Source organism: Chironomus tepperi, unplaced genomic scaffold (genome assembly GCF_022539635.2).
Source record: "Chironomus tepperi strain 1889 unplaced genomic scaffold, CSIRO-AGI_Ctep_v1 contig_68, whole genome shotgun sequence".
Classification (NCBI taxonomy): Eukaryota; Metazoa; Arthropoda; class Insecta; order Diptera; family Chironomidae; genus Chironomus; species Chironomus tepperi.
The window spans coordinates 446,497-459,348 of NW_027226190.1; the positions used below are offsets into that span (position 1 = coordinate 446,497).

Below are 12,852 nucleotides of genomic sequence, written 5' to 3' on the forward strand. Positions count from 1 at the left end.
ATTAAGACTATTCATAATTTTTTTCGCTGAAATTTGGAATTATTGAATTGGAAATTGAATGATTAAAAGTTTGAATATTTGGTTGATTGGCTTGCTGCAGATAGAAAACGTTTGTGATTCATGGCCTTCATTAGATGGCTTTTGAAGCTGACTATCAGTTGCTAATTTCCAATACCAATTCCAAATGCATTTTTGTCTCTAACAATATTTGAATATTCAGTATGTTTAATGTTCTTTAATTCATTAAACGAAAATTGATCCAATAGAATACAAGTAAAATTTCATAGAAGAGTTGAATGATCCACAAAAGAGAAGAGATGCAATCAAAATATTTTTTATATTTTTTCATAAGATTTTTAGACAACAAATTTTCGAATTTCTTAAAAAAAAGACTTTATTGTATTAAATTAGGAAGACAAAAAATTATTAGAGCAATCTTTAGAAAATTTTGTGAAAATTTCGCGAGTGGAATAGATTACGATAAGTCGACCGTATGTCTAGTTTGAAAATTAGAGAGAATTTCTTCAATTTTGTCGCCCGGGTTACAAACTTGAAATTTGTAGATTTTGAAAAGAAATCCCATGTAACTTGGTAGGTTTGGCTAAGAATTGCATGCTTGAATTGTTTTCATATAAGATCCACATTCATGCAGTTTTGAACCCTGATATTATGTTTGATTAATAACTAGTTATATGGTCGACTAATCATAATGAAGAAATTTCATGATTTAACAAGTGTCAGAGTTCAAATTCAACTAAGATTTTATAGGGGAAAATCGACACAATATCATTTGAAATTCGAGTTGACTTGCAGCTCTAGTTAGTGAAGTTTATAATTTAAATAACTCGATTGGAGTTCCATTGTGTGAGATTTGTAATAAATAACCAAATTTCTACAGATTTCAAATCATTTTTGTGTGTGATTCTGGCTAGAAAATTTTTTTGTCCCGTGATTCTCTCTGGGACTAGTAAAGGAACTGTTAAAGATTTGCATTCTGATTAATTAAAGATCAAAAAATCTCCATAAAAATGTTTAAATTTTGACAAAATTTCCTAAAGATTGCTTAAACTCAAAAAATATTTCTTTTTTTACAAATTTTCTGCTCTCTTTGATCAGTGAATTTAAACCTTATGTAAATTTTTTGTATCATTTGAAGATTTCATTTACATATCTACCCCATAAAATCAAAAATTTTCCATAGAATGTCCATTAAGTTACACAAAATTACGTGCACAAACTAATAAAAATCTTTATTGGACGTTGTAAGTAAATTTAAAATTTTGCATATAATACATTGTCGTCAATATCACTCGTTCAAAGCATGGACAGTCTATTTTAAATTTTGATTCTATATGGGAACAACTCTTGTGAAGCTATTCAAATGAATAAGTGATGTTATAAAATGTTATACTTGATTATACCTTAAAATTTAAAAATTCTTGCCTAGTGTTTACTCTCATTTTGCATTTCCTCATTTATTCTTGCAAAATATACAATATTAATCATGCTGTTTATTATCATCATGCATCAATAAAAATTTGAAAAATTTAAAGGAATAAGTTTTTAATTTTTTTGTGTCTCAAGCAAGTCTTAAGTACCTGAAAATAGTATTGAATAAAGTTTTAGGTAAGTAATTCCTGCATCTCATCCATAAAATCTTTAACTTTTTCAGATGAAAATGAAAACAATCACAAAAACAAAAGAAAAGTTGTTCCAAACCGCATGCAACAATCTACCTGAAAGTGAGAATTTTCTCGAACATAATGCGCACTAAAGGCGGAAACTTGTATTTCGAACATAACGTATTTTTATATAACTTTGAAAATAGGTGAGGTAGTTCGATATAGCATATTTGAATGCCCTGATGTTAAGACAAATCTAAACAAAAAAGTGAATTTTTTCAAAATATTGATTTAATTTTATCATTTTGTGAAAGAATTTTAAGTAAACAGGTTGCATAGTGTTAATTGCTACCTTAAAAATTAATTATTGTGTAAATTTATCAAGAAAATAAAATTTTATAAAATCGCACATAAAGCAACATAAATTGTCTCAAGAGAGGAACATGTTTGACACTAGTTAATACCCCTTTAAAAAAGCAAAATTTTCTTCAAGCAAAATTTTTCAAAGTTAATTCAACAAGAATTGTGACTAAGTGCTGTAAAAAGACCGTAATTAAAATGAACTAGACAACAAAAGGATTGGTTTTTCGGTCTCCGCTGGACCGTCCAGCGGTCTCGAAAGTCAAAACATAACAAAAAATAATAAATTTCGTATCAACAAAAAGGAAGAAAAGAAAAAATGTCGACAAAACTTTCATTTAGGGCTAGAGCCCTGGATCCCTCAAAGCCGATGCCAATATACTTTGCGGACGAGCTACCGGACCTGCATGAGTATTCTGCGATAAATCGGGCCGTGCCACAAATGCCCAGTGGCATGGAAAAAGAGGAAGAATCTGTAAGTTTTCAATGTGAAGCCATGTTTGAAAATGTAACAAATCCAAATTTATACTTATGGCTGACTACTGAAATTTTTTAAAAATTAAAATAAAATTTTCCATTATTCGCACTTTATTCAACATTTTCCTTACAATTATGATTTATTAGCATTTTAATGAAATTTTTTAGTGACTGTTATCAACTTTTTATGTTAATTTATGTTTTCATACCATGTGAACAAAATTTTTACCGCGCGTTTTCCTATTATTTACATATGAACATTTTTTTCGCTCACCCTCCTTACAAACTGGCTACAAAAAAATATTTTTTTATTTTTTGCAATTTTTTTTAACAATTTTTTATTAATTATTTTAATATTTTTTAGGAACATCATCTACAAAGAGCAATAATTGCAGGCTTAATAATCCCAACGCCAGAAGTGACGTGTTTGAAACATGATGATTTCTATAATAAAATGTATCCTGCCGACTTTAAAATGCCAAGACAACTCATTCATGTGCAACGTAATTATTTAATTAATTTTTATTATATCCATTCATATCTTTAATTAATATAAATCACTTTTAGCGTTATCACTGGAACAAGACATACCAGATTATGATATGGATAGTTCCGATGAGCAGTGGTTGCAATCGGAATCAAAAACTGACTTGACACCTTATAAATTTGAACAAATGATGGACAGACTAGAGAAGATAACTGTGTGCTCATTAGATGATGCTAAAGCATTAGTTAAGAGGAATGAAGTGAGTCAGGATGTATTTGATTACTGGGTATCAAAGCGACTTAAAACGGTAAGCATAATTGTCTTTGGAATTAAGTATCATAAACATCAAAACTATATCCAACTTATTATTTGTAGAAACACCCACTGATATTGTCAGTAAAAACAGATTGTCGTGGTAATACAGCATCAAATAATCCCTACATAGCATTTAGGAGGCGTACAGAGAAAATGCAAACACGTAAAAACCGCAAGAACGATGAGACCTCATATGAAAAGATGCTTAAGCTAAGGTATGTCCAATTTTTAAGCGATTTGAAACCATTGAATGAGGATAATCGTTTCCTTATATCCTTTAGGCGAGACTTATCGAGAGCAGTGAAATTATTAGAGATGGTGAAGCGACGAGAGAAGATGAAAAAGGATGAGCTACAAATGAGCATAGATATCTACGAGAAACGATACCAAGCTAAGGATTTCTCGGGACAGCTTCTTGCAGAATATACTGCTTCAACAACGAAATCAAGGTACGTATTGATCCTTTTTATTCTTAATTGGCGGATTTTCGTAAACTTTTGCGTAGCTCGAGGGGAAATTTCTGTGATTTCTTCTTGAGCTAGTCCTAAACATTTGAATTTTATTAAGCCATGCTAGTTGAATGAACAAAAGTTCTTGGATAAATAGGATTAAACAATTTATTTACTCCTATGTATCAGTAAATTTATGGAATTAAGATTAATTATAGGCACAAACTGACATGCTATGCAATCTCAGTTCGTACGGTCTTCTTCTAAATGTTCATTTCATACATGAGCAAATGAAAAAGGCTCAGTTAAGGCTTTGTCTTTGACACATTTATTAATGTTAAATTAGACCCGGCTTCGTGATATTCAGCTTAATCTAACAAAAAATGTTCGGCCACCCTCATTTTGTTCGGATTATAAAGGTCCCCATAACATGTAAAGAGTATATTTTATCTAAAAGCGGTCTAATTGACTGTTAGCTTACTTACTTCGCTGAATGTGCAGACCAATTGTAATGGTCTACATTGGGCTCCATTAAATGACGCCTAAAGCTGACTATCTCGATTGTATGTAGCTAGCAGTTAAAATATGCTTTTCAAAAATCGAGTCAAAAGGAATTTTGGAAACCTCAAAATTTTGTTTCCTATTCGGAAAATGGTATAGCTAACCACATATCTAGTGCAAATTTGGTATACCTTTCGCGATACACCTGAAGCTTCTGACACACTATCCGAACAGCACAATGCGGTGAATCGCATTTCTCGCTATAAATAAGGGTTGATATCAGCCCTCACGGTACCATCAGGATAGTTACCGTTCATACAGATACGTAGCGATACTCTAGTCAAGAGTTGACAAGACTCCAATGTGGAGACGCTTCCCAAAAATAGTGCAAACGCCTCCATTAAAGTCCGGACTCTCAAGGTCCCGTCAATTATACTCTAAAGAACACGCTGTGCTGTTCAGGGTAGTATGTAGAAGCATAGATTGAATATTACTGACATACATCCTAAATGAAATATGTTATATGCTTCTAAACAATGTTTTGCATGAAAATTCCTTAAATATTTCCCCATATGTGATCATCGAGATATATTCAATCTTCATGATTTCCTGTTTCAGTGACATTTTCTAAATTTATCTCATTTCCACAGAAATCATATTTAAGCAAATAACTTGTTATCATGTCTCATATTCCTTCTAAATTCCACAGAAACAAAACTTTCTTGTTTTCCTAAATAACATCATCTTAAATTTCTCGAGGACTTGTTCCTTAGTAAACATACTTAATCCGCATATTTTTGTTTTTCCAAGAAGAAAAGCTGATACGCACTTTTATTACGAGAAATACGCAGTAAATGTTACAAAGTCATTTCTCAAATGAATTTCCCCAAAAAGATACCACATTAATCCATACCTTAAAAATGTTAATTATCATTCCTTAATTCTTTTACAGACCTGCATTCGCTCCATTATATTCTAATCAATATTATCACCATAATTCATCAAGTAACTTAGTATCACAAAATAACCAATGGAATTCCTCTCAAAATTTCGCCAGTATGCATTTGAATCATCATCATCTACAAAATAAGAGAGATTTCGATGGAATGAGTACGAGTAGCAGTCGTAAGGAGAAAAGACAGTATAAGAAGCGGAAACATAAAACACAACGTGAAGTCATTAAACCGTCAGGTACGAAGATCCCAACCAATATGTTGCTCATTTTTAGTGCTTGCAACTAAAGATAAATATCACTTACCATTAATTTTATGTTCCTTTTTTAGAACCTTATGATGGAATGTTTTCGTCAGACGATGAAGACCTCAGTACACAATTGGGTGCTTCGGAGAGTGAGGATGAGGGCATATATCCATTTAGGAGAAATAGAAATTGTAATTACTATCAAGTGAGTATCTGGGTGAATTTGCTAATGGATATACTGGTTCAAACAAGATTCATGTCCGAACATTGCCATCAATCTTGTTATTTTCAATTAGCACTTAGTTTGAGGTCAAGGAACTAATAAAAAAATCATTTTATTTACTTTTAGCCGTATGTTGAGAGTTTCGGAAGTTGGCCATGGGAATCTCAAGAGAATAGTGAGATATGTGATTCCAAATATCGGTTTGCTTTAACATCAATATGTCATCCTAGGTAAGTTACTCAATATTTACTCATAAATCATCAACAAATCCTAACCAAATATTGAATGTTTGATCTCTTCCGTTTTTAGACCCCGATGCATCGGATTTGCGAGAAGGCGAGTGGGACGAGGCGGTCGTATATTATTAGATAGAGCATCATCAAGTTATGACGATATTTGGTCGAAACTAGACTTCACAATATTTGACAATGAGAAGACATTCGATGATATCGATCAAGAATTAAAAGAAAAAGATACCTGCATAGTAAATCAACCAGCAATCAGTACGTCGATAGATGGCTCAAATGTGAGCCTGAAATCACTAAACGAACCTTTAATTAATAATAATAATAACATTGTGATAAAGAGTGAAAATTCCAAAATAATTGACACAAGTGACGATCAAACGACGACGACGACGACGACAGCAACGACAGGAGTTGTCTCAAGTAGAATGTCACAACCGTCAATTGATAAGACAACATCTTCAACATCATCATCATCAACATCATCGGATGCTATAAATCAGAAATTGGACGATTTTGAACAATTGCTGGATAGTGCGAACGCAAGTTCCAATATAATTAATAAGAATTTAGTGTGTAAAAAGAGTAATGATATTAATAATGATGGTTTTCACTTAAAAACTATCGCCAATAATTTAAGTTCAAGTGAATTATTTAATAAGAATAATAATAGTAATGTGAGTGTGCTTAATTCATATAATTCTGATACTATGAATAATTGTATCAGCAGTACAAATAGCTCGATCAGTAATAATGCAAATACGAGCCAAAAACATGTTGATGTTGACACAAATCTCGTCATGTCAGATACACTATCAATGACTTTAAATAATAGTAATATGGTTAATGATAGTAATAGTAATGATCAACATAGTAATGAGGATATATTGGAGACGGAGCAGGATGTATATAAGGATTTAATGGATGAAATTCGAAATGAGTGGCTCCACTTCCAACCAATGCCACCACAATCATTAATGGATGATGTTATATTCGAATCAGATTTAATTAATGACACAAAGAAGTTTTCATGTGAACTTCAGCTGCTAGATGATAGCAAAAATGAGACTGAAAATACTAATTGTATTGATAATACTTATTTAACCCAACCGATGACGTTTAATTGTCGCAACAATAGTTTAGAACTTCACAATTTAGGTGAAAATATAAATTCAGATGTTGTAAATATCAAAACAGAGCCAGTTGAACGAGATTTTGATTTTAACACTAATGATACTGCAGAATTTAAGCACACGACAAAAGAGGATGAGGTTCACAACATCAATGACGATGGAAAGTGTCAAAATAATAAGCTCAGTAACATATTAAATAGTATAGATTATCTTGACTACCTATCATGTAATGATAATAATAGTAAAATAGGCTGTAGTAACTTCAAATTAATCAATGAGAAAATCAACCTTCAACAGCAGTTAGAGAAGGAACTCGAGACATTACCAATTGATGCTGTTGATACAAATACAATTACTGTAAAAACAGAAAATGATATGTCAGACTTTAACGATCAAGTTATTTCAAGCAGCAATACTTCCACGACATCTATCGTTGCTCCAATTGCTGAATTACAATCCCATAATTATGTATTACAATATGGTACACCGGCTACTGCTACTGTTGTTGCAAATAATAATTCAGAGATATGTAATAGCATACCCAAATTTGCCAACACTTCAAATGCTGGTAATGTAATACAGCAACAATTTGTAAATACCGGAAATACAATTATTTCATCACCATCACAACAAAAGATGCAGTCAATTGTGTATGACAATAATACCTTTGTTTTGACTACAACTGCACCGAGGAAGCAACTTAATGGTCCAGCTGATAGATCATGTAAGCATATACCATGAAATATTTCATAATCTGAGTCTAATCATAACTTTATCTATTTCTATCTCTTTTAAGTGAATCAAAATAAGTTCAAACAAGTTTATATGGTGGGTTTATCGCAAGATAAGGCCAAGAGCATAGCAACATTGAACGATGCGAATTTGATAAAGAAATCATACTCAGATCTTACAATTGGCCAGCAAAATATTTTAGTTTCGTCTTTAAATTCAAATTTATCAAATTCGAACAATATGAATCAGCAATCGAACACACAACAATTTAGCTTATTGCATCAAAAGCCAATAATATTGGGAGCATCAACATCTGGCTCTGGAACAACATTTATGCAATCATCAGGTGGCAATTCCACAAATAAGATTATTGTAACACCATCACAACTATACATGAGTACTCATGGTAAACTCGTCATACCGTCCTCAAGTCCGCAAAGTATTATATTGGATAAAATGATAGGAACAAATCAGACAACATCTCAACCTCAAGTACAGCAGCAACAACAACAGCAGAATCAGCAACAACAAAAACTTCAAGCGCCAAATCAACATCGAGTAAAGATGGAAAATAAGATGAATATGCTGATTGAGAGTACAGGAGAAAAGAATGTAATCTATGCAAAATATAGTAAGAATAAGATCTATCCGACAAATATAATTCCTGTTCAACAAGCTGGTGCCAACAAGAACAGCACCCAAACCCAGAATCAAATACCGACAAAGCAAATTTCTTCAATTGCAACAACACAAGCACAACAGCAATCAATAAGTGTTATCTCAAATAATAAATCTTTACAACGAATTCAAACTGCTCCATTTACCCAACAGACGCAAGTAATGCGTCCACAAATTGGTACGTCATCTGTAAATTTTCAAAATGTATCTACACCATCAAAAATTATTCAACAATCTAACAATGGTAGTAATATGTTAGGAACAGTTAAAAGTAATGATAATAATAGCAGTACAAGTCCGCGTTAATGAGTTTCTTTCCCTTCTCATTCTCTCTCTATTTCTCTTAGCTATAATCGATATAAAATGATACAAAAAAAATTGTCTTTCAAAAAAAAAAAAAACAAAAAAAAAATTATTAAAAAAATTATGAAAAAAAAAAAAATTGATAAAAAACTAAAAAAAACTGGCCATTCAATTCAATTTACATGTCCGACACATAGACAATGACATAAAGAATTTATATTTAGGGAGGAAATATCTCAAAAACATTTCCACTCTATCTCAATTTTTAAAAAAAAAAACTTGGAAAGATGATACTAAGCAGAAAATTTCCCCTTCTTCATCATATTATAATTGATAATAATAACACTTATCATCATTATTATTGTTTACATAAAGCATTTAACAATTGACTGCAATTGAGAAATAAAAAATGATAAAAAAATATAATTATTCAATTTTACACATGATCCATTGTGTGGAGTTATGTCAGATTTTGAAACGATTAAAAGTTTTTGAGAGATTTATTAAGCTATAAAACATAAATGAACTCTAAGCATCTTCAGAAATAATCCATCTAAAATCAGGTTGAATGACTGAGAATTTAAGTTAGTTATTGATTTTGAAGGAATAATTTAAGTCAAGATCCTTTCGTAGAAATTACAAATTTTTCTCAATTTTAAAAAATTATCAATTTTTGACAAATTCGATCTTTAAGGCTCAAAATTAATCCTCCTAATGCTTGATAAGCAGTAGGGTCAACTCGATTTGATTCCTCACAAACATTTCGAGAATCCTTTGAGCTCTGGACTCTGCCCATTGACTTCTGTTGTTAATTTGGTTTTATCCAAAATTGCAGGCCTGCGCATCTAAAATGCAGGAAATATATAAGTCTGGAGTTCATGGTTCAACTCTATTAATCAAACAGAATCTTAAAGATTTAGAAAACACTAATACCATATTAATACATTTGAAGTCCGACCTATATATAAAAACAGAGTTTTGTATCAGTTTTAGTTAAGATCGAGTTCAGAATAAACTAAAATTTTCAAATATTCTCAAGATCAAGACGTTTTTGCTAACCCATAATAATAATTGACTTAAAGTCTAAGACATTGTTTCTAAGTAAATGTTCTATGCCACACAGTGTTTAACCAAAAGCTTCTATCCATATTAAGCATCGAGAACGCCAGGGAGAACGCTTTTAGGTATTAATTTACCATAAAATCATGCTCTTTGCCTGTTAGGGACTTATGTAAAACTGTTCATATCCTAAGCTGCAAAAACTAATAAAGTAATAAATGACGGTGGTAAAACAATAAGTAGAATAATTCGTCCTAAATTTTATATGGAGTCCAGTTGAATTTTCCATACAAAATTCGAGTCGTTTTAAAGTTCAAGAAATTCAAAAAATTTATTTTAACAAGATAAAAAATGAAGCTTTGGAAGTTCAAATTCATCACATCTAGAGTTTTCAACCTGCGGACTAAAAGTTTTAGGATACTGGGATTGAACCTGGATCTTGCACTCAACTCGATTCCGAAATTGAAAATTCCAATAACTTCTTTACGAATAATCACAAATGAATTTCAGAAATAAATGTAAAGATACTCTTGATTTCATACTTATCCACAAAAAAGTTCCTAATTATGAATTAAATTTTCTATAACAATAGTTTAAATTAGTTTAAAAATATTTAAAAATGTTCTAATTAAACTCTTCAAAATAAATCTTCAAACTTCAAAATCTAATTGTGTAAAAATCTGACGAAATTCATCCAAGGGATCAATATTGTCGCTGTTTAAATGAAAAAGAACATAAAGCTCGATAGACATTAAGCAACAACTCCAGATACAGAAAAAAAGAAAATAAAAAAGTTCGAAAGATGTAAATATTATTGAATGAAAAAAAAAGAAAATTCTGAAAAAAATTTAAAAAAAAGAGTTAAAAATCATTAAAAAAGTTTGTAAAATCTTAAATTTATTTAATATAAATTATTACTTAGTTCTATGTAATTAATGTTTAAAATAATAAACAAATGGTTTTTAATAAAATTAAAATTATTTTTGGCTAATTTTTCTTACTAAGTTTTGTGAGATAATGAACCTTAGATAATAGCTGAGATTTAAATGAAATAAGTTTTTTTTTTTTGAAAATATGACGAAAATACGCTTATAGAAATATAATATTAACGTTTAAAATTTATTATTAGATATTTTCAGAATTAAAAAAACAAATGTATGGTGTATAACGATATTTAATAAATTGCTTTCAAGAAGAATTTTTCTTTTCACTTCTCTTTATTCCTTCTTCTTCATCATTCAGAACCAATTTGCTCTCTCCATTTTCGATTCGATCATTTTTGAATGCTTTTTATTATTCTTCATTTCGTTTTAAAATCTCATCAATTTTTTTTTCTTTTTTTTTCGAAAAATGATCATTGTGAAGTGATATTTTCATTCAGCATTAAGACCACAACACAAGATCATTTTGTCTATGTTAAACACATAATAGAATGAACAAAATATTGATTTGTTAAATGATTTTTATTTTTGTGTTTAATCCCAGCAATCAACGAACATCTTATTGATTTCAATGAACTTGTCTTAATTCATTTGAATAAATTCAGGAATTAAGTCTTTACTTCACTGGTTATATAGCTTTATGATCTCTCGTAGATGACACCAACCCCCTCACTCTAGCTAAGCTTTCAATCAAGAACAATATTGTTTTTTCAGCATCTCTTGTGTTTCCTAAGAAAGATAAAGTAAGTCTTAATCAAATTTCTTTCAGAGCAACTTCGTATCTTTACGTTATCTATGCAACTAAACAGTGTCTTAGCCAACACATTGTGCTATTCGGTAGTATAAGTCAAGTTGAACTCAAACCAATGACTTGTAAGTATGTTTCTTCGATCAGACTGTTTAGGTATAACTACATTATAATAATCCCTATTTGAAATATTTATCAATCAAAAATACTATGTAGGATCAAGGATCAAGGGTTTCTCATTTTGATTTTATATGGCTATGTGTTGAGAATTCTTGAGTGGGCAATACGTTGAACAAGTCATCAACTTAACATTAACTAACCATCAACTTGTTAAAACTAGTCCACTCGAGATTGAAATTCAAAGCCAAAAAATATCGGTCATTTAGAATTTAAAAAGTAACAGAAGTTCAAAATTCAAAAGGAAGTTCAAGATTGAACTTCGGTAATTTTTGGCACGAAATTTAATTTTAAAACGAGGAATATTTCAGAGAATTTCATTCTATTTGAAAACTCAAAATAAGAACATCTAAAATGAAAATTAAAGGGATATAAAACTAAAGAATAAAAAACATAAATACCATAATGGGGCCTTATTGAGGGTTTACGTTTTACGTTACCCAAAAAAACGAATTTCTAGACCCCCTCCCCCACGTTACAAAATGTACATGCAAAAAAAAATTTTGGATTAGACTGTAACAAAATCATAGACCCCCTCAAAAGAGAACGTAATAAGTGAATACCCTAAGGTTTAAAGAGTATTTTTCAATACCACATAAGCGATTGCTCAATTAAGAATTACCTTGGCTGATTGCATAATTAAGCAGTACTTTGGCGATAAAGTATACACTTTATCGCCACTATGACCAACAGTACATTCGGATCCAGCCTTTAATTTAGCAATTCATAATTTTTATGGTCTACCTTGCAGCCATTACACAACAATGTTGCATTTTACTAAAATAATTCTTCAAAATCTTTCGAATTCTCACAATTTACTTTTTTAGAGCATTTAAAATTCTTGAGTGTGATTTTCTATCAAACACTTAACTTGCCTGAAAGTGACGAATTTCCTGTAACTTTTCATCGATTGCTCCCAATCATAAACATAACAACTTGACTTAAAAAAAGAAATTTTTTCTTTCAAAGTTAATTTTTCTTTGTATATTTTTTGATATTAAAAGACTTTTTGAAGGAATTCGTGATTTCTCCAGGCAAATTACTACTTTTGGGTGGGACGAACATAATAATTGTATTGCTTGAAAAAATTCTTTTGTCACATTACTGATGTTTAGCACTCTTGTACACCTTATTTAAGTTGCATGTTGACAAGTATCTTTCATTACATTTTGTGATTCATTGTAATCATTTAGGTTCGAATT

At 30.6% G+C, this 12,852-nt stretch overlaps 1 protein-coding gene across 1 annotated transcript; it reads left to right on the forward strand.

The window, feature by feature from the left end:
* The first annotated feature begins 2,073 nt into the window (after positions 1-2,073).
* LOC139100734 (putative uncharacterized protein DDB_G0289263) lies at positions 2,074-10,310 on the forward strand. Its single transcript, XM_070653441.1, has 10 exons — positions 2,074-2,457; positions 2,824-2,962; positions 3,027-3,253; positions 3,322-3,476; positions 3,543-3,710; positions 5,164-5,402; positions 5,495-5,616; positions 5,761-5,864; positions 5,944-7,736; positions 7,809-10,310. The coding sequence occupies exons 1-10, from the start codon at positions 2,302-2,304 to the stop codon at positions 8,726-8,728; spliced, it is 4,023 nt and encodes a 1,340-aa protein (XP_070509542.1). The 5' UTR covers positions 2,074-2,301; the 3' UTR covers positions 8,729-10,310.
* Positions 10,311-12,852: the final 2,542 nt, after the last annotated feature.